Below are 21,421 nucleotides of genomic sequence, written 5' to 3'. Positions count from 1 at the left end.
GGCCCGGGAAGCCGCGGCTGCGGCCGCCCGCGAGAGGCGCCGGGCCGGGGTCGGGCGGGCTCTGCCTCCGCCGAACGCAGGCCGGCGCTTCCTGCTCCAGACGGACGGGTGGTGGGACGGGGGTGCTCAGCCTTCCTCCCTGAGGCGGGCTGGCGCTGGCCGTGCGGCCCGGGAGCGCTCCGTGCGCTGCCGCCGCCAGCACGTGTGACAGCCGCGGGGAGCCGGCCTGCTGTGACCTTGGGAAGCGGAGCCACGGCCTCCCCACGCGGGATATTGCAAGGAGCAGCGCTGCCTTCTGGGTGCATCCCGGTCTTTGGAGACGGCATGGGCAGAGAGAAACATCTGGGGCTGAAATAACATCTGCTTGCAGGGGATTCTGCAGGACCTGTTACACTAACTAATGCTTCTGTATTTCTAGGTTTGAGGTTTGGATTTGCTTTGGAAGTCAGAGAGCAGTTGCTGCCTCATTCTACCTACATTCAACTTTTAATATAGTAGTATTATTGCAAACAGGAAAAAAAGGTAGGTACTGATATAATATTAATTTAGTTTTGACTAAGACTTAAATCTTGTGAAAGTAGTACCGTGCTGATATGGATCAGACAGCTAAACTTCCTTGTCTCTTAAAAGGTCCATATTGTTATAGGCATATACTTTTTGTCCTTCTGCTGCCAAGTTTTCCGTGGGTGATCTGGCATATGCTCCCTTTGAGGACTGGCACAGGTCGATAAGCACTCAGCGTGATGAAAGCAGTGTACATTTTACTGAACACAGGCTATTGTTGCTCTCTAGTAATTCCTTTCATTCAAAGTCTGTCCCAATGATTTGTTTTTTTCTCCCCTAAATAAGGAGCAAAACTCAGAATACAGCGTGAACACTAATGAGATATATAGGATAGCCAAGCATAATTTGGCCTTGGAGCCTCCATGTTGAAGTAACACCTGGTGTGCCACGCTGTCAGTAACAAAACAGTTCAAATCTGAAGCCACAATTGTGAAATTACTTGTTTTAGGGCCATTTATTGCAAGAGCAATGTTTTATTTTGTTTTAAACTCATTTAGGTTAATGTAACAGATTGGATGGATAAAGTTACTGAGTGACAGCATTTGGCCTACTGGTGTATCTTTCTAATGTTCAAGAATAATAAATCTGTTTAGAGATAGGCTTTCTTAAAGCCTTGGCTGTATTCAAGTGTCTATGTTTCCTGTAAAAAGGATGTGGTTTATACAATGTGTCTTTCTATGATTCTTTCAAGGTAGCCTACTGGGAATTATGTTTCCTATTCAAATTAGGTCAAAATACATTTTGGGAGGTAACAGGCTTCAAAAGAAGCATTACAGTAGGTAGAGGAGTGAAAATTGTTCTGTTTACTGATGTACTGTGCTGGAAGACAGGCTTAAAAGCCAGTGAGGCACTAATTCACATGTGTATTTGTGTGGGTTTTAAGACTCATGCAGCTTTTTGACAGCACTGCCAGACAGCAGCACGGTTCTGAAACAGTGGGAGCTCTTTGGCTGAGTTATTTTACCCCAGATAAATTAAGCCTGTTTTAACTGTTTGCCCAGTGAAAGTATCTTGATGAAAACTTGAGAACTGAATTCATTTGAATGTTTTATTTCAAAGTGTCATATTTGTATTTCTGCTTTCCAGCTGCCTTCCTGAGAGACAGAGTGTAATTCTTATTTGTAATATTCTGTTGTGGGGGGGACTTGCACTAGGAACATGACAGCCAGACACAATTCAAGATGTTCATTCCTTTTCTACTCCTCTTCTGAAAGGCACCCAATGTATCATCATGGGTAGAATTTTGTTAGCTGTTCTTCACCATGAGGAGAGCAGATTCTGTTTTGCTTATAGGTGAGGAGCTGAGACAAGCATGAAATATTCCAGCTTTAGACACCTGAGGGAAGACTATGCCTCTGTAATCGATACAAAAGTAACCCTCAGCACTGTTCCCTGGATGTACTCTTTTGCTTTCATTTGCGAGATCCAGAGAGATAAGAAGCTGGAAAGCCCAAATAAGCTGAAGCTAAGCACTGATACTCCAGGAGATCTGCCCAATGCAGCAAAATCAGTCAAAATACAAGTATGCTGTCTCATTTGTGAGCACAACCATTTTCTACCTCTAAATGGAACAGTGGATCTGAGGGTGTTCCTGTAATGTTCTTGCCTGTCAAGTTATTGAAAATTATGTATTTTTTTATCTTTCTCTTCCCTCAGGAGACAAGTATCTCCACACCTATCAGGAAACAGGAGACTTTGCTCTGAAATAACTGATAAACAAGTGTGAAGCATGAGGATCAACTCTGCTGTTCAGGCTGCTATTGACCTCACAGCAGGTGCTGCAGCACTGTTCCCTGGATGTACTCTTTTGCTTTCATTTGAGAGATCCAGAGAGATAAGAAGCTGGAAAGCCCAAATAAGCTGAAGCTAAGCACTGATACTCCAGGAGATCTGCCCAATGCAGCAAAATCAGTCAAAATACAAGTATGCTAAGTCTCATTTGTGAGCACAACCATTTTCTATCTCTAAATGGAAGAGTGGATCTGAGGGTGTTCCTGTAATGTTCTTGCCTGTCAAGTTATTGAAAATTATGTATTTTTTTATCTTTCTCTTCCCTCAGGAGACAAGTATCTCCACACCTATCAGGAAACAGGAGACTTTGCTCTGAAATAACTGATAAACAAGTGTGAAGCATGAGGATCAACTCTGCTGTTCAGGCTGCTATTGACCTCACAGCAGGTGCTGCAGGTAATGCTAAATTGCACAAAACTTCTGAGAAACAGTTTTAATGCCTTTGACAAATATAAAAGCAGTTTCCAGTTGCTAAAAAAGCTAAAGTTGCTAAAAAGCCTCACCCTCTGTGTTTTAAGGATATAAGGAGAAGCAGTGACCTCAGCCTGTGTTGTAACTGTATCACTATTGCTCCTCCCTGGTGAAACCCCTGCCACACAGTGAAGAAGACATAACACCTTTCTCAGACTAATAATTTTCTATAAGGAGGTTTAAGTTCTGCTTACATGAGTTTATGAATCAGTCAGAGAGCATCAGTAGAGTTTTGCAAGGAAGTCAGTGTGTGAGTGGTTGAGGTGCTGCTTTTGTCACAGGAACCGTCCCTAACTGAAAGGGACAAAAGGCTGTCTCAAGGGTTTCTGGCTCAGACAACATCCTGGTGTGAATCTCTAAAGCTTATGAAGCTCAGTAGTAGAACTGATGATGAATTTGTATAATTGATTTCCACTTCAGTGTACTCTGTGCTGTAAAATTTTGCTGGATCAGTTGTGTGGAAATGGTTGTACTTTCCCACTGATATTGCCATGTTGGTCATGTACGTGGCTCAGGGAAGCAATTTTGAACTCTGCCAGAGAAAAGGGGTCTTTTTGACACTTCTAACCTAACAGTGGTTATATGGAAAAGGTGGAAGATTTGTCTAATTTACTTTTGTAATTAGTTTAGACAATGTTAGTGATCTTTTTTTCTTTCCCACATAATAAATATTGCAGTCAGTCCTTCTATGGCAATGTTGATGCTGTGAATATGGCAGTATTAATGGTGTTAGGTGCATTCAATGGTAGTTATTTGCAGCCATTTGTCAGAGTGAAATTTAACAGTGCAGTGAGAAAGAAGGAGTAACAGCACAACCATTGTTGTGGCAATCTCTGCACTCTTTAGAAAATGTAATTAAGTAAGCAAACAGCTTGTTCCTTCAGAAAATGCATAACCTGGTTTTACCTTCCTCTCGAGACACAGTCTTGATTACCTGATAAGTAAAGACATATTGAGGCAAGCAAATTCTGCACAAGATTAAATATGTCATTTGACTGTCTGTGGTCATAGTCCTTTGCCTAGGATCTGAGCAACCTCTAATACCTTCTTTGATTCAGTAGGACTGTTTTCCCCGCCACTGCCACATTTTTAAGACCACACTTGTTTGAATGTTGAACTTTTTGGGTTTCTGGTTTCTTTTAATTTTGTGGGTGGGTTTTTTATGACTCTTTACTGCTGGCTCAAAGAATTTTTTTTTCTTAATATTTCAGATAATAACTAGGACTCTTGGTCTTTATCTTGAGGTTTACAAAGTTCATTTTTGCAGTTTACTAGGCTTTTTGAGACAACTCCAATAACAGCTTTTTTGGAACAGCCATTCTGTCAACTCACAATTTTTCAGCTTTACATTTCCAAGACCATTCCTGGTTTCCCTGGACATCTTCCAACAGCTATTATTTTATTACAGAAACCTAGCATTTGTCCTGTAGATTAATATCTACCTGCAAATAACACTGGCTGAGCCTTCCTAGCTCTGCTTTTCATTTGAAGCTTACATGGGTGTTACTGGTCTGAACCAGCTACTTTTCTCCTTGGTTATCCTTCCAGAGCAGGAAACTCTTTGTGTTTCCTTGCATGATTTGCTCTGAAGCTTTTAATGATCCATCTGATTGCGAATGAGGTTTTATAGCAGCTAGATCCTGAGTTTCTCTCAAAGGTCTGGAGTACCTCTTTGCAGAGAAGCAAGAACAATGTTATACAAATGTGTTTGCAGAGAATAAAATGGATTGCAAATAACACTAGTTAAACAAATACTTAACTCTTCTCCCCACTTAACAGAAAAATAACTAATCTTAATTGGATGCACAACTTTGTTTCCATTTCAGTTGCTTTCCTATCTGCATTTACAGATAATTAAAGGTATGTGCATGTCAATTGTGTTTTGGTTAAAGGTCAGCTTCTGTTTTAGTCAAGTTCTCTCTTGCTAAAAAACAAAACCATGAACCCTATATAAGGTACACTTATCATGTGTTTCCTGTCAAGTATCTGCTCTAATAGATTGCTATTGCTGTACACTGTTTCTCACTGAAAAAGTGTTACATCAGCTCTTCCTGCAGACTACAGAACTGGTTGCAGGAGAACACTACACTGTGAGCAAAATGGTTATTGATGACTTTGATGGAAATATCACACAAGTTTTCAGGGTATTGACCTTGCAGTTCAGTTTAGAAAAGATAACATGTTGGGAAACTTTGCCCTTTTGCCCTTTTTCAGCTTACACTTGACACTTCCAGTCTCTGGAAAGAAATGTGCTTAAGAGCCACCTGGAGTTTTGAAGTAAAGAGTTTGAGTCTTTGGTTATCAATTTATTATGTATGATCAGTTTAGCACTCTCAGCAGTGTTCCTCTTGTCCTGGAGGAATCACTTGATTACTAATCTTTCAGGGTGGAGATTTTTTTTGTTATTATTACAATGTAAAATCAGAGATGCCTTCTGAACCACTGCATTAATGGGCAAAGGAAAATGTCATTTAACTCACTGACACAAGTGACTTGATTGCAGAACAATACCTCTAATTCAGCACAAGTTTATAAAAGTGAGCTGATTCATTTAGATGCTTGCTTTTCACAAGATAAAAAAATATTTAATGAGAATCGTGATGTTACTGCTCCTTTGCCTGATTTTTTTTCTCTTAAGGTAACTAAATTCACCAGTGACAATTGACGCCATTGTGCTAAAATCAGAGCACTTGTCTTTTCCTACAGGGAATTAATTAATCTTTGCTTTCTGTGTGATTTTCCTAATACTGGTGCTCCAGCATAGGTGTTGCAGTTGTGATAACCTGCAGCCACTGTTAACTTTCACTGCTTGCCTAGGTGGGACAGCCTGTGTGGTGACTGGCCAGCCCTTTGACACTGCAAAGGTGAAGATGCAGACGTTCCCCAACATGTACAAAGGACTTGTTGACTGTTTTGTCAAAACCTATAAGCAAGTGGGATTTCGAGGCTTCTACAAGGGAACCTCACCAGCACTTGTAGCCAACATTGCAGAGAACTCCGTTCTGTTCATGTGCTATGGATTTTGCCAACAAATTGTGAGAAGAATTGTTGGAGTAGACAGGAAAACAAAGCTCAGGTTAGTAATAAATATCTGGTTTGTATTTTAAGATAAGTAAGTATATATAATTTAATGCAATTGCTATTTGCCAATACTGTACTGTCAGGTGCAAGTGAGGTCCCAGGCTCTCCTCTGGCAGCGTAAGTGTAGTAAATTTTGGAATATAGGCCTTAGTATGACAGTACAGTGTCTAATATAACAGAGCTGTCTACTAACCAGTCACTGCAGCTGGCTGGTTTAGATGATCACAGCTCAAGTGGAGTATTCAAGACCTGGAACATTTTTACCAATAGGATGGAGCATTTCAACACCTCTAAGTTTGTATTCCTTTAATATCAGGTTGTTCTGATTTTGCAGGGGGCTTTTCTTACAAGGAGGCATACTAAGGGAGAAGGGCACTTTTCTAATATTTTCTTGCTTTTAAAAATGTATTTATTTAAGGTTCAAAAGCTTGCTCACCCTACAAACCCCTTACCTTTTCCTACCCATTAAAATGTAGGAGGTAGGCCCACCAGCAATATGTTTATAATTTCTTCACTGTCTTTTGTGATCATCCTGGGAGCTAGACCACAGATGTGCAGGTGTCCTAGAATCACCTCACATGACTGAGGCACCATGGTCATGCTGGATGTAGGGAAGGTAGGGCAGGAAACTTTGAAACAGGATATTGGTGTGCTACTCTGTCTTTGGAGTTGGATACAGAATGGGAATGTGAGTACATAGCAATAGCAAGCACCTTTGGCATCTGAAAATTCCTTCCTTGGTCAAGTAATGGTGCTTTTCAGATCCAAGATACCTTGTTGATTCAAGGTCAAATAGTGTGACTGCAGAGCTGTTCTGGGACAAAACATTAAAGAATTTAAATTTACTTGAAAGATTGTCCCTTGGTGTTGTTTCCTTATTCTCTTCATCTGGATCATTGTGGGGGCACCTTATGAGGCACAAGTAAGAGAGAATTATATTGACATGGTCTTCAGCAGGGCCCTGATGAGAACATGTGGTCTGTCCATGACATCCCCACCCATTGTTACTGTATGGTTACACCTTCAGAAAAGGACAAACTATAAAACATTTTTCAGTTAAATGAATACATATCACTGATGCATAAGTCACAGAGAAAAGAAATTGAGAGAAATGCTAAATTCTGTTTATCTTTTAACATACGCTTAGTTTAACTAACAGATTTCATCATAAAGTCTAAAGTGAGACAACAAATTGGAAAGAGAAGTGCTACATTCCACTGCTGCTCTGCAGGCAGTTACTGATACTTTCCACTTTGAAAGTTCTCATTACCACTATATCTGAATGTCATGAGCTTTGCTTCATGTCATAACTTGAGATTTGTGATGCTTCAGGGTGAAAAATTGTAGGTTTAATCTCTCATACCATAGATGTATCAAACTGCTGGGCACAAGGCAACACCTCCCTTGGATGGAAAGAATTTCTGTGCTGCAGTGAGATCAGTCTCAGCTGTGCTGACTCCCCAGGTTCTGAAAGAGAAGCTCCACTTCTATGGTATTATGCAGCTCCTGTCCAAAACACCAGGCTCTGTAGGAGCCTGTTTAAAATGCATCAAAAAGCAGTGTTGCTCCCAAGTACCAGCCTTTTGAATCCTGGCAGTTTAGCAACCCAGGATCTGTGGTATGTGTAAAATCGCCACAAAATAAGCCCCAGTTTTGGAACACTGAATCACTGCAGATGACAGTGCTGTCTTGTTTGGTGATGTGGTTTGTTTGTGCTGTCTCTGATTCACATGGTTGCATTCATAGCAGCACATCCATACAAAGATTACAGTGATCCATTGTGCCTGCTTTCAGTTTTCTAGCATCTTCTACTGAAAGCCTTTATTAATACTGATAAGGTGAATTTGAAAATACTGACATGTATCTATATGAGGTAACTATTGCTCCTATTCTCTTTGAGGAAGGGAAGTAGTAAGTAACCAAAAGTTGCCCAGTAAAACAAGTCTATGGAAATCTTCATAAATGCTATCAAATCTTCCCTTCCTGGCTTTTACTCTGCTCCAATTACTAAAGTACAGCAAAAAGGTTAGAGGTTGCAACATATCTCTTTGGTGTCAAAAGGGTGTCTTTCAGTTGTATAAGAATATGGGATGAGCTGGGTTTTTCCTCCCTCTGGTTCAAGTAACTGCCCTTTAGAATCTTTCCCCCAAGACTGCCAGTTTTTCTTGATGGTATTTAGGGTACAGGTGCAGGAAGCTGACTGCTGGTGCAGTGGCTCCACTGCACTGAAGGTCAGTGCCCAAATACCTTCTGCAGTTTCTTTCTTGCAGTGACCTACAGAATGCTGCTGCAGGCTCCTTTGCCTCTGCCTTTGCCACCCTTGTCCTCTGTCCCACAGAGCTGGTGAAGTGCCGCCTACAGGCCATGCATGAAATGGAGTTGTCAGGAAAGATAATCCAGGGACACAAGTAAGTATACACCCAGCTCAATGTCCCTGAAACTTTTTCTTGTGTATTATTTCTTCAAATCCTCAATTGGCTCAGTGTCACATTTATAGTGCACTGCTAACCAGAGAGGAGTTGTGGCTGGGAGGGTCAGAGCCTGCTGACCTTCTGGGTGCTAGTAAAGCTGGATGCCAGTGAAGGGCTCCCAGCAGGATCTTGCTTTAAGTCTTATATGAATTCAATTGCTTGCACAACAGGTGTCCCTATTAATTGTTGCTGAAGTTGCCTATTGGTCTGTAACTTCTCATTATCTGGCTAGTAATTATCACTAACTGGGTCAACCTCTCTCAGTACAGTTTGGTCAGTAGTGAAGGGTGTTATCCAAAAGGATGGTCCCCTTGGATTCTATCGTGGCCTGTCAAGCACTTTGCTGCGGGAAGTCCCAGGCTATTTCTTCTTCTTTGGAGGGTATGAGCTGAGCCGGACATTCTTTGCCTCTGGGAGATCAAAAGATGAATTAGGTATGGTGCCTTTTTACAGGTGGGTTTTAGCATGCTGTCATGGGAGACATAAAGGGGGGCATACCTTCCCTGAAGATATACTAATCCTGTTGTAAAATCCATGCAAAATTAAGGAAATTAGGCATATTAAATATGGAGGGCTGTGTCTTGTGTATACACAGTAATAAATTATTGAAGTGACAATTTTCCAATGAAGCAGTTTGTATCATAGAGAATTAACACAGTGAGCTGACACTACAAAACTGCTGAAATATCTGACCCCACAGAGTAACACAACTCTGAACTATTTCATATCAGCTGCCATTCAGAGTGATTTTGAAGTATTTAGCTGAATTCTCTTGAACAGTATGTTCAAGTACATGCTGAACTGCATGCTGACCATTAGATGTAGTTACAATGATAGTAAGAGAACACTGAGATTGAAAATTAGAAAAGAAAAAAAACATGGTGATGCCAGAATAAAGATTGCCTGTCTCCTGTTAAAAGACTGAACCAGTCTTGCTTGGAGTCAGGATTTCAGCTGCATGCATTTTGGACATGTAACAAAACACAAACATCTGATCTGAAATACAAAATCAGGGCATATCATGAAAGAAATGACTGATTGCAAAATAACTCTACTGTATCAAATTCTGTATATATGATTAGTAACACTATATGATGTTACTCTAAACCATTTCACAATTAACCCTGGAAAGTGATTACAAGTGTTAAAAAGTGAATTTAGTTAATACAATCAAAATTGAATTCTGAGTTACAGTTTTTTAAAATGGCCAATAATCTAAGAGGCACTCTTTATAATCTTTAAGTTTCTAGTTAAGACTTGCACTTTATCAGCAGCTTGAAATTAACTTAAAGGTTAGAGAGAGAACAGCAACTGCTGTTTTGACATAAGCAGCTTCCTCTGTTCCCTTTGAATCCTATAGATTAAATAATGTTATATTTATGTTGGTGAATACTGTGGTGTATAAAAATATATTTCTTAACTTTTAGGTCCCATCCCTTTGTTACTAAGTGGAGGTTTTGGAGGCAGCTGTCTGTGGATTGCTGTGTATCCTGTGGACTGTGTCAAATCTAGAATTCAGGTTCTCTCAATGGCTGGAAAACAAGCAGGCTTTATGGGAACATTTGTAACTGTTGTGAGAACTGAAGGTGAGTATCCAAGCAGATCAACTGAATCTATAGGGCTGCAGGCTGAAATCTATACCCTCCAATACCCAAAAACACTTAAGAAAGCTAGTCCAGTGATAAGGTCTGTTAGAGACAGACAACTGTTTTTAGCGAGCAAATATCTACTTCATGTAGTGTGGAAAGCTTGGAATCTAGAAACTGAGACCTACTTCATCTTCCCTGCCTCTTGGTTCAGGAGATGACTCATTTAAACCTAACAGAAGCATTACTATGCATTAAAAGCAGATTAAAATATGGGCTCCATTACTTGTGACCTATACATGAAACCTGAAGGAACTAGGTAAGTTCCATGCAGAAATTTTCTTCACCTCTAGAAATTAATATACGGTTGAGGATTGATTTATCAAACAGCCCTATCCAGCCTGGCAACTTGAGGCATCTACCTCAGCATCTCTCTGGAAAAGGCCTGTGTCAGGCACTTTGGAAAAGGGTCTAAGAATATACATGGCAGCAGACATGAATCCTGGCCCTATTGCTAGGTAAGATACTCATCAGAACTGGAGTCTTACTTGGGGCACAGCTCTAACATAGTCTTGCTGCCCCTTTGCCAGCTGTGGTACAGCCACTGCCAAGTTATCTCAGCTGGCCAAGACCTTGTCATACCTGAAATAAGCATCTAGCATAAGCCCTTGCATGGCTGAACTCCTGTTACAACATTAGAAACTCCCATATCAATATCCAGTACCACTGCAATCAGTAGCTACAGCGAGTTCAGCTCTCTGTGTTCATGCTCCTCTAAGCAGAAGCATTGCTTCAGTATCCTTCAGAGGTAAGAGCAGAGTGGTTGATGCAGACAGCCACTTGAATAAATTGCTAACTGGCTCTGGTTTCGTTTCTAGGCGTGCTTGCCTTGTATTCTGGACTAACACCAACTATGATCCGTGCATTTGTGGCCAACGGGGCACTGTTCCTTGCCTACGAGTACAGCCGGAAGCTCATGATGAAACACATAGATTCTTACTGATCCCGCCTAGCAAACGAAGAACGAGAGATTGCTTAAGGGTCATTTAAATAAATGATGAAAAACACATAGATCACATGATGGTCTGAGCAGAACCAAATCAGTGACCTAATTTTAGGAACTCAACTCCAGTTTAAGATTTGTAATCTTTTAAAATCAGGTGATTTTATGGAGGTGTGTATATGTTGCTTGAATTGCACAAGCAGAACTATCTCCCTCTTACAGATTATGCACTAGGTACACTGCATGTCATAAATGTCTTTCCTGACCTGTACTGGTGCTAAAAATATTTGCATTGACCTGTGGGGTTTAATGTAACATGCAAGAGTAGGTTGTGAGTTGTCTACAGCAAAGCACTGGTTTTAAAACTGTGCTGCAATTGTGACCTTTTGCAGTTGTTGCTGATGTCTGACCCAAAATAACATCAGTTCTTGGCTAATCTTGCTGAACATAGATGACTTGGACATACCCCTCACCCAGAGAGACCTTTCCTTCTCCAGCTACACCCCTGTCCTGCTCTGGCTCCCTGCTGCTTTGTGACTTGCTAAGGTCATGGAAGAGGGTGTCTGACTTACATACTCTGTCCTAGTGAATGGGTTTATAAAAGTAGGAAACATTCACCCCCTACTTTATATGAGACTTAGAGCCCAAGATATGCCTATATTTTTGATAAAAGCACAGTAACAACATTAAGGCTATGCTGCACTGCATCCTTTCAAGAAGTGCTGGAGTATGCTAAGCACCACTTAACATAGGGACACTGCTGAAAATAGCTGCTGCCTCTGAGCACAGAACTGTGACTGTGCAGGCTGCCACTTAGATCACCTTGGCATGAATGAGGCCACATGCTGGAAGGACAGGAAGCTGAAGAGGAACAGACAGCCAGAACTGAGTTGTTAACTGACACCATGGTCTCTGACATAGCAGTCTTACTGGGGCTGGAGTCTTGCTGCTTGCTGTGCCTCTTCAGCTGAGTGGAAAAAGCTCATATGACTGGATAGCTTGTATCACCTTCAGGCCTGGAGGGCATGGCCTGCTCTGTCATGTTATTTGATGAAATATGCAGTTAGTCAGTATTACCCAAAACGATGCAGTGACACCTCTCTCTAGATGCCCCTTTTGTTCTTAAAGTAGAATGCTCTTTTTACAAGCATGTTCTGCTTTGTGAGAAGCAGCTACTGCCTTATCCTGGAATAAGTTGAGCAGCTCTTAGAACAGCACAAACTTGTCCTGAGTTGTACAGAGATGCTGCCTGGGTGCTCTAACTGCAGCCCACCAGTATGGGGGCAGTGGGGGGCACAGACAGAGCCCTTTAACTCACTGAGATCATCACAGCTACATGGAGATTAGCAGCTTGTCACAGCAACCACATTTGTCAGTGACAGACAGAGCTGGAACAACCTAGTTTTGCATGTTACAGCTTCCCTTTTAGATCCCAGAAATAGGAACAAGCTTTAGGCATAGATGAAATCCCTCAATACCTGCTGCCTCTTGCAGTGGAGCCAGGGTGCACTTAAACTGGCTCATTCCTTGCATTGTTGCAGCCTCTTTGATGGAAGGTGGTTGCTGCAGTTCCACAAAATCTTCTTGCTCCTCCAGCCTCCAAGTGCAGAAAGAACAATTCATCTCCCTTTCATATACCACGGGAAAAGGCAGTTAAAGCAGGGCATGCCTGAAGAATCTTCAGTGTCTACTGCACCAATACAGCCTGACTGACTGATACAATAGGGGCAGCACTACTCTGCATTGCCAGTACTTTAAAAGGAATTTATACCAAATGTTCAAATGATTCAGGTAGGAGCATGAGGCTTTAAGAGTTGTTAGACTTCCCCTTCTTTTTAAAGTTGTCTAGCTAAGAGAAATAGTATATTTGTACATGTTTCTAATAGTTATGAAAAGGTGAGGACAGACTCCACCTCAGTGGAATACTTCAATCTATTTCTTAGATTTGTCTTTGCTTTCATTTTTTAAAGCTCATGGTTGCAGTTTTTAATACAAAAATTGAAGCTTCAAGAGAAGCAGGGTATTTAAAATAACCAACAGCAAGAAGCTGGTGGCATTTTGAGAGTTTACCTTCTGAAGTTGATGTAAGCAGTAATTTTTCCATTCAGAGCTGCTTAAGCTGTACACGTGTATCAGTTGTTCAGCTAAAAACTTCATGATGTTGTTATAGGAATTCACAGAAATAAAGTTTCATTTGATTAACTGAGTACCTGATGATTGTTTATGCCATTTAACAAACTCATCTAGCTAAGAAACAAAAAGTTTGACTTCAGCATCACCACCTTTCTGGAATGAAAGGAAAAGACTTTATACAATCAATGAACACATAAAGCCCTCAAAACTGAGGGGAAGGGGGCAGCTAGAGTAAGATGTTGTGAAATAACTGCTCATTTTACATCTATGGAAAATGAAACTCACAGTTCAGCACTTGGCCTGTTGCCTTGTTAGTACCAAAGTCAGTTCTAGTATTAATGTTCACCTCAAATTTCAAGTTGCTAGATTACCACGATATAGGTTGTAAGGTTTTCTGTCAGAAGAATGCCAGGAGTTCACCTAAATTCCACAAATATAAGGGATAAATATCCACTACCCTGTGAAGGTCAGTGCAGCAGGGAGGCAGGGACTATTGTTACCCTCTTCTGAGCAGTGGTGCCTGTTTCTCACAAGAGAAACATTGTATATCCCTTGTACAGCTATTTTGTTCCTCTTTCCTGCTTTCACATTCGTTTTTACTTAACTGCATGTGCTTCAGCTAGGAAAATCCGACTTGCTGCTACAGCCTCTGCTGCTGCTATCTGAACAAACTGGCTCACTCCCTAAGCAGGAAGATGGGTCACCTTAGGTGCCCTGCCAACTACATCAAAGGGCATCCTAGGACAGTGGACAGATATCCAATTGCCTGAGCTAAGCCAAAATGAACTTGGGCATCAGCCACTAGTAGCAATGAAAGGGCATCTTTTTTTAGCCCCTAGCCACATTCACGTGGACCCTGAGGTAAATACATAGCAATAGCAGAAGTTGAGCCCACACATGCTATACCTCATAGTACATAACTACCTTCAAGTAAGCACAGGGAGGTACATGGCCTCTGCTTATTTCATCAACTGGAAAGCTATGTCATTTCCCTTCCACTTTTTGGCTCCCAGGAACAAGACTAATGAAGCAGCAGAACCAAGAAGCTAACACCTCAATACATTTCACACAAATGAAGGCACAGTCTCCACAGAAGAGCTGCACTGCTGAAAATAGTTGGAAGTAGAATAAGCATCCTGGAAGTTTGTGCATTACAGGTCTTAGTACAACTCAAGAGGAGCCAGTGAGGATTCACACTATTTGCTCAAATGAGCAGGTGCACAGATCCAACCCCTCATATGCAGGCATTAAGGCAGCCACACTGATCCCAGGCAGCTGGAATGCTCAGCAGCTGATGACAGCCAGTCATAGGGCAAGTGGCCATTGCAGCCCTTTGTGGAGAGGTACAGCAGTAGAAAAGCAGCTGAGCAGTCTCCAACCTCCACAGGCATCTCCCAGGCCAGGTGTTGCTCAAAGCACTACAGCACTGATTACTGATGAAGAGCAGTTCAATACCAAGACTTCAGCTCAAGATGCAACAATCCAACAGAGGGAGATTAATATTTCTCCCTCAAAATTGCCATATTCTACTGATTTGTGGAAAACCCCAATATTGAGGGAATGTCAGGCTTTTCCAGTCTCATGCAGACTGCTGGTCTTCATCCACCATCACATTAATTCTCATGCTTAAAGACAGGCAATTGTCTTTGATTACTCAAACAAGAATTAGCTGTATGCAGAGGTACCTAAGCTCCAAGAATCCAACAGCCCATGATGTGACAGTCAACTGACCTTAAGTAACTCTTCAGAGTATTTTGGCCCCACAGAACTTCGTGTAGCTTTATTTGAGAAGTTGTACTTAGTGTATTTCTGTGTAGATACATCCAAGTGACACTGCTTCATTTTATACTGAAACAGACATTCTCCAGGAAAGAGATGAATTTTACATGTTTTCCTTCTTTCAGATTTCCCTTATGCATCAATAAAGTTCACCTCCACAGCAAATGTCTCACTATACACTTTCCATGTTTTAGACTTGTGAGGGTTATCCAACTCATTCCTGGGAAGGTAGAGTCTGAAAGACAAAATTCAGTAGCACATCTTACAGCCTAAGACATGCTTTTCCTTTCAGCCAGCTGAAAAATCTAGCTCAGCCCTAGAATACTAAATCCAGCCCCAGACCTTGAATTTAAACAGACATCAGCCATGCTTGCACAGTGTTTTGTATCTTAAGTTGTCTCAGAAACAAAGGCAACCTGATGGGTTTGTGGATTGGCTCCCCACCACCCTCCCAGAGCCCCACAGTGCAAGACAGAGAGAAATTAATACTGCATTCAGCTCAAGGTCTCCTGATATGATGCAAGTGCCAGGAATTTAATAACCAACCTTCCTAAAGGCAAAGATTTGATTCAGTACTCAAAAGGTAGCCTTTTGTGGGGCATCATCCATAGTTCTGGAGGAAAGAAAGCTCTTCAGCAAAACCCTCAAGATGGCAACATTGCAGGGCCATCAGACAACTGGCATACACTTTTCCTGGCACTGGCTTGGTTTAATTGGTCTGCATCAAAACTGCAAGGTGCATTGCTGGCTGAGCATTTTAAGTTAACTGTTACAAAGAGACTCATGGCTACCTCTCCTCAGGCTCAGTTAAGTAAAAACTATCTTCTTTCTATTCCAGTCATGGAGAACACAGTAATTATATCTCCTATGCCAAGTTCACTGTTCCTCTACCTAAATCTGTCAAGCAAGGCACACCAAAGATAAGGTTCTCTTGTCTCTGCATTTTACATCACTCCCAAAGCAAGGCAGACAAGCCCAACTTTCACCAGCTGGAGCTTCTCTAGGAGTTCCAGTCTCTACAAGCAAAACCACAGTAATTTCTAACTTTATCAAGAGCATGAGAAGCCATAAGAAGGCCTTTCTTTGTGATTCCAAGCATCAGTACCTCTAACTGTGGTCGTAATGTCTGCCTGCTAAGCTACTGAGCTCCTGCTTCTCAGGCAGCCATACTATAGAGGATGGCAGATTTGAATAGTTAGCATTACACTTTTTAATTCAAATTCATTAACAATGGTTAGAGAGCACCAAGGAAATACTCCAGTGGTTTAAGTTAAGAATATGTTTATGTTTAATGTTTAAAATATTTGTCACAGCACAAGCAACTGCCAGCTCACAAGTTACAGCTGAGGATCAAAGACCAGTACCCACATGAAAGTTAGCTGGCTGATCAGGCCGGCCCTATCTCAGCTTTCAGTACTATGTTTATGATCTTTCAGCTCTATGCAGACACCAGAAGTTAGGATCTGAAGGCATTCACTAATATCCTTACCTGTTATTTTCAATAAAGGAAGTGTTGAACCAGAAAAAGAATGGGCAGCCATCATAGCCTTTTGGAAGAGCCTAAACACAAACACCTTGTTTAAGGACTGTGTTACACAACAGAACTTTTGTTTGTAGAGCAAGGGTACCCACTTTTCCTCACTAATTTGGTTTAAAAAGCTACAGTGCCAGAATCAGTATACTTGAAGAGCCCCATATCATACACAGATCACTATTTTCTCTGCAATAATTTCAGTACCAAGTCATTCAATACAATGAGGTGAGACTCCCATGGTTAGGAGCAGCAGGTACCCAACTAAAATGCCTTGGTTCTACTGCTGTTTGAACAGCCAGGTGCTTCCCCTGCTTGCCTAGGCTGGTATTACACCACTTGCTGCATCCCTCACTGCACAGTGAGACACAGCAGGAGTCACTGGGAAAGAACAGATTCTGCCCCGTGCTGCCCAGCCAGGCAGGACCCACTGCAGTTTGCACTGCAGCCTCTCCCCATACCCCACTGAAGGCCTTCACACTGGTGTACTTACAGAATTGCATTCGAATCTGACTTTCACATCACCACTTAGAACAGGGCAGTCTTCCAAGCCAATGACTACAGTGTCACTTTCAGAATCAAAGAAGAGCTGGATAACAGAATAAAGAATTTGTTTAATGAAAGTTTCTGCAGCAAGACAAGGGACCAATTCATAACAAGACCTAACTACTCATTCATAGTATCAAATACAACAGCCATGCTAGAATAACAGACAACAGTTTAAGCTGCTCAGGACAGAGTGAACTATTTGCATTTAAATGACTCCCAGGGAAATCTTTCACTATCTCACCACTACATTTATTAAGATTTGGCAAAGTTTAGCTTTTTCGTCCACTTGGAATTTACATCATCCATTTAGTTAGACTATGTAGAAATTGAATATTGGACAAAACCAAGACACTTTTAACCTATAAATCAGCTTTTAGCTTCTGTGACTCAACTTGTATATCTTCATAGTACTCACCCTGCAGTTTTTTTGATTGCCACATACACATTGTAGTACAACTCTCTTCTTTATTATTATCTGCACCTTCATATCAGTTCCATTGCCTTTCCCAACTCCTAGGAACAAAGTGTTGCATTATACTAGAGGTATAGACATTAGTTGGAAACATAAGTAGTCGTGAAAACCAAGTGCAATCCCATTCAAAACTGCTTTCTTTCCAGAATGCCTTGCTCAAGACTCTAGAAATCTCAAATTCTAGAGGAAAGCCAGGATTCAGTAGATGAAAATTGAATGTTGAAGTTCCCCCCACTAGGGGAACAGGCTAATGTAAAATCTAGTTCCATTTACTGAACACTAACAGCAGTTTGAACTCCCCTGGAACGAGGAGTGATGAACTTCCAGCCTTTGATCAAGATTATCAATACACATATACTGTAACAGGCATGTATCTAAAGCTCAGAAACATTAGTGGATCCAGTTCCACAAGGGGAGGTAGTCTCACTTAAAAAGTGATTCCCCTTCGAAAAAAGGGCAGGTTGTATGTGAGCCATCATTTGGTCAGACATCTAGGAAGTGATACAACACAGAGCAACTGACTACAAAATACTCATCATTATGTCTGCATCATTTAAATTCTCAAATCCCAGTAAGTCTACACTCCTATAAGGAGCTTAGCAAGAGAGAGTTATCAGCTGCCTGTAATAGGAAACCATTACCAGATAGAGAAATGACCAAATACAAGAGTTCTTACCATGTATAGTGTGGATTTTGAGGTTTTTTATTTTGAGTTGTCTCTCTGGTGGGAGTTCCAAGTTATACTTGTTTTTCAGGATCTCATAATACCCAACATACCTACTCTGTAATGCAAAAAACCCAGACACATTATGCAGTTTCTGTATCTACCACAGATTAATTCTAGGCAGAAGAAGAATTTAAATATATATTTTACTCCAAATTTTTAGCTCTTCAAAGTCCAAAACTAAGAAGAAAGACAATTGCACTCCTTCCCTTTCCCTGCAGAAACAATCTTGTAGACAAATTCAACGTCTACATTTTTAAACAGCATTTAAATTTCATGTTTTCAGAGGAATTCTGTACTTTTTAGTTCAGCAAGAAGTGAGGATATTTTATATTGTAACCTCAAGAGGCCAAATGTTTAAACATACTAGAAACTTTCATTTTATTGAAGGACAGCCGTACTTCTATTTTATACCAGCAATTTTAAGTACCCATCACAAGATGCACTTCCCAACTCTGCATCACACAGAACAGTAAATCAAGATGTGCAAAAAAAGTGGTCTGAGGCAAAAACTTGTGTAGTATTTCACAGTGAATGGAGTCTGCAGAAGATGCATTTCTCCACCCAAGCCAAATCAGTGCCATGGCCCCATCCCAGGCTCGGCCAGAGGCTTCTGTGCATCTTTGTTAAACAGTCCAATTGCCTTACAGTGTCATGCTCCTGTGAGGGTGCCCAGACATGCTGTGGAATCTGCATCTGTGCAAATGTTCTAGACCTGACCAGACACATCTGTCCAGGTCACCCTGCTTGAACAGTGGGGTTGGACTGAAAGCTTCCCCAGTCTCAAGAATTCTGTTGTTATCCTAGATACTATACTTCAGATCACAGTAAGGCATAAGGGGAAGGGGAAAGATGCAGGGCAACCCTGTCAGCTATTCATATTCCAGCTCTCACAGAAAGAGTACAGAAAGCTCAGGAGTTAAGCAAGTAATAGGAACCTACACCTCTGAAACAAGGCAGGGGAGGTAGGGTAGCACAAGCACTCACAAGGTTAGTATTGGTTTGACTACTGCTCTTGAACCTGCACGAGCTTACCTGTGAGGGTGTTTCAACACCTTGAAACTTGCTACTTGTGCTTCTATCAGTTCTTCTTTCCCCAAAGTAGTCCAAACTTTCCTACACAGAATGATAATGTCAAGGGTTAAGCTATCCATCCCACTACCATTCCCCTTCTTGAGAAGCAGACAGTAAACTAGAACTACACTACTCAAGTCCGGTAAAGGAAAGCAAGTGGAAATATGCAATCATTATTTTGGTACTTTCTAAAGGAGAATTTTAACTACAAGAAGAAAGTAATAATTAGGAGGTCAGAGACATAAATCTGTCATTTATGAAAGAGTGAAGGAGGGCAATACAACTTCCAAGCAATTGCTTTAGAACCATTTATATTTCTTAAGTGGTCTGTGGCAGACCAAGCTGAAGACTAGCTCATATCTTCACAAAGCTAATTCAGAGGAAAACAAGTGATTAAATGGATATACATATACAGTCTGCCCAGACTACCTTGAGTGTCCTGGGCCTCCTGCATCCCCAGCCTCCAGCTGATATATCAGACCTGGGATACTAAAGCAGCATCAGCACCTGTCCTGGCTGGGACTTGATCTTTCTCCCTTTTCCTAGAAGAGCTTCCTTTTGTAATGCTGGCTGTCAAGACAAGACAATTCTTGATGCCTCACACTACTTGGAGGGAGACTGGGAAAAAAATTGCTTAAAACTACTTAAAACCAGTGATACTATCTTTTGGAGTCACCAGCTTAGGTTGTTGCTCAAGACCCTAGACACATTATTCCTCCAAAAAGAATCCTTCAAGTTGGTAACCTTTTAAAGGCTATTCTCTCACTTCTTTTAGATCACAAATAGTCTCCATCAGTATTTACACTGTAGTAAGACTTCAATGAACTTTCTTAAAACCAGACTTTTCAGATAATCTTTTTTCTAGTATAGAATTTTTGCAGAGTATTAGTGCATTTCACCAATTCAGTACATCCTAAGAGGACATTTTGAATACTAAACAAATAAAAAAAATAATCAGCAGTTTTTACCTTTGCGCTCTCAAACTGGTCACTGTCTATGAGCCACGTGCAGACCATTGTTCCAGTCCTGCCTGTAACAGGCATACAGTACAAGTTAAATGAGAGTAGTTCAAAGGTATTTGGGATTATTTTTGTGAAAGTGAAGTTATCTCCTGTTACCTCTTTCAAGAGTTGTAAGTGACAGACAAGTAGTCAAGTATTTCTGAGAAGAATCAGTTAAAGACAAGATACTACAGTATGTAGTATTGTTTGTGGTATCAACTTGTTCCTTGTCCCCACATTTTCATTACTAGGGACACTTAGGCACCTGGTCAGTATCTGCATACTCCAGCAGGAAATAGAGTTAAGCACTCTAGTAAATGAGGCTACAAACTGAAACTTCCAATGCTGCAAGTGTCAAGAGCGGCTGCTCTGCCCCAGCTGTTTTCCCTCCAACCCTACTAAGAAGCCATTAAGTCTGCTAGCAGGAAGATACCTATACAGTTTCAGTTTTTAATTTAAAAATCTCAGAGGACAAGTCACCCTCCCTACACTTGTTCTTCAAACTGGTTTTGACCTGCAGGTAGTTTCAACATTCAGTTTTGCAAAACCTTTTAAGACAGAGCTCCACCTGGGGGCAACTATTTAATGTTAAGTAACCACCTACTTTTAAGCCAAGTATTTGCAGTAGTAATGGCAGGTGGCTAAAGGTGTGGCAGATATTTGCAGGGAAATTTGTCTTACTTGCAGACCTTTATGCATTTCAACAGCTCCCACACCACTGTTGGTTCAGGTAGCAACTGCAGGTTAGCTCATACGTTTGATAGCTTTCACTATTCTTGTTTCCATAAAACTTCATTGTACTCTATCACCTAATATCATGTGTATCTTGATTTAAGGTCCAGCAGTAACTGGAACATTCTAGAGGGATACAGTTATGGAGCAGGATCATCTTGAGTGGTATCACAACAAATACAGCACAACCGGGGATCAGGCCCAGTCAACATGGATTTATGAAGGGCAGGTCCAGCTTGATCAACATGAACTCCTTCTATGAGATGGTGACCCACTTAATGGATGAGGGAAATGCTATGGCTGTTTGTCTACTTGGGCTTTAGTAAAGCCTTTGACACCATTTCCCACAGCATTCTCCTGGAGAAACTGCCTGCTCATGGCTTGGACAGATGCACTCTTGACTGGGTAAAAACCTGTCTGGAGGCCAGGTTCAGGGAATCGAGGTGGATGAAGTTACAT

At 41.2% G+C, this 21,421-nt stretch overlaps 2 protein-coding genes and 1 long non-coding RNA gene across 14 annotated transcripts in view; 2 read left to right on the top strand and 1 right to left on the bottom strand.

Moving 5' to 3' along the window:
* The window catches only part of LOC120505782 (phosphatidylinositol 3,4,5-trisphosphate 3-phosphatase TPTE2-like), a 36,570-nt gene that overhangs the window by 1,346 nt on the left and 13,803 nt on the right, over positions 1-21,421 (bottom strand). For 10 of the 12 annotated variants that reach the window (XM_039716656.1, XM_039716657.1, XM_039716666.1 and 7 more), the window contains exons 13-19: positions 20,198-20,259; positions 19,191-19,271; positions 18,108-18,213; positions 17,375-17,472; positions 16,904-16,999; positions 16,369-16,439; positions 11,999-15,114 (exon numbers count right to left, since the gene is read on the bottom strand). In XM_039716656.1, the coding sequence (XP_039572590.1) occupies positions 15,012-15,114; positions 16,369-16,439; positions 16,904-16,999; positions 17,375-17,472; positions 18,108-18,213; positions 19,191-19,271; positions 20,198-20,259 (617 nt within the window). In that variant the 3' untranslated portion in view covers positions 11,999-15,011. Of the gene's footprint in view, positions 1-11,998; positions 15,115-16,368; positions 16,440-16,903; positions 17,000-17,374; positions 17,473-18,107; positions 18,214-19,190; positions 19,272-20,197; positions 20,260-21,421 lie in introns of those variants that run through there. The other 2 variants (XR_005628305.1, XM_039716658.1) reach the window with 1 other exon arrangement.
* On the top strand, positions 7-2,349 carry LOC120505785. The gene is made up of 3 exons (XR_005628306.1): positions 7-299; positions 419-522; positions 2,221-2,349. It is a non-coding gene; the product is annotated as an uncharacterized LOC120505785 (long non-coding RNA).
* On the top strand, positions 2,611-11,042 carry SLC25A15 (solute carrier family 25 member 15). The gene is made up of 6 exons (XM_039716668.1): positions 2,611-2,751; positions 5,644-5,902; positions 8,178-8,315; positions 8,643-8,812; positions 9,806-9,964; positions 10,843-11,042. Exons 1-6 carry the CDS (start codon positions 2,697-2,699, stop codon positions 10,965-10,967), a joined length of 906 nt encoding a protein of 301 aa, XP_039572602.1. The 5' UTR covers positions 2,611-2,696; the 3' UTR covers positions 10,968-11,042.

This window comes from Passer montanus, unplaced genomic scaffold, assembly GCF_014805655.1.
Source record: "Passer montanus isolate IOZ18808 unplaced genomic scaffold, ASM1480565v1 scaffold36, whole genome shotgun sequence".
Lineage (NCBI taxonomy): Eukaryota > Metazoa > Chordata > Aves > Passeriformes > Passeridae > Passer > Passer montanus.
The sequence above is the reverse complement of the archived record's forward strand: the minus strand, read 5'-3'. Positions and strand labels throughout refer to the sequence as shown.

What these genes read in the sequence shown, in the direction of transcription:
- SLC25A15 (XM_039716668.1), top strand. Translation starts at nt 2,697, where the DNA reads ATGAGGATCAACTCTGCTGTTCAGGCTGCTATTGACCTCACAGCAGGT. An exon ending in GACAGGAAAACAAAGCTCAG is followed by an intron (nt 5,903 to 8,177) that starts GTTAGTAATAAA and finishes TCTTTCTTGCAG; the next exon opens with TGACCTACAGAATGCTGCTG. An exon ending in AAGATAATCCAGGGACACAA is followed by an intron (nt 8,316 to 8,642) that starts GTAAGTATACAC and finishes AACCTCTCTCAG; the next exon opens with TACAGTTTGGTCAGTAGTGA.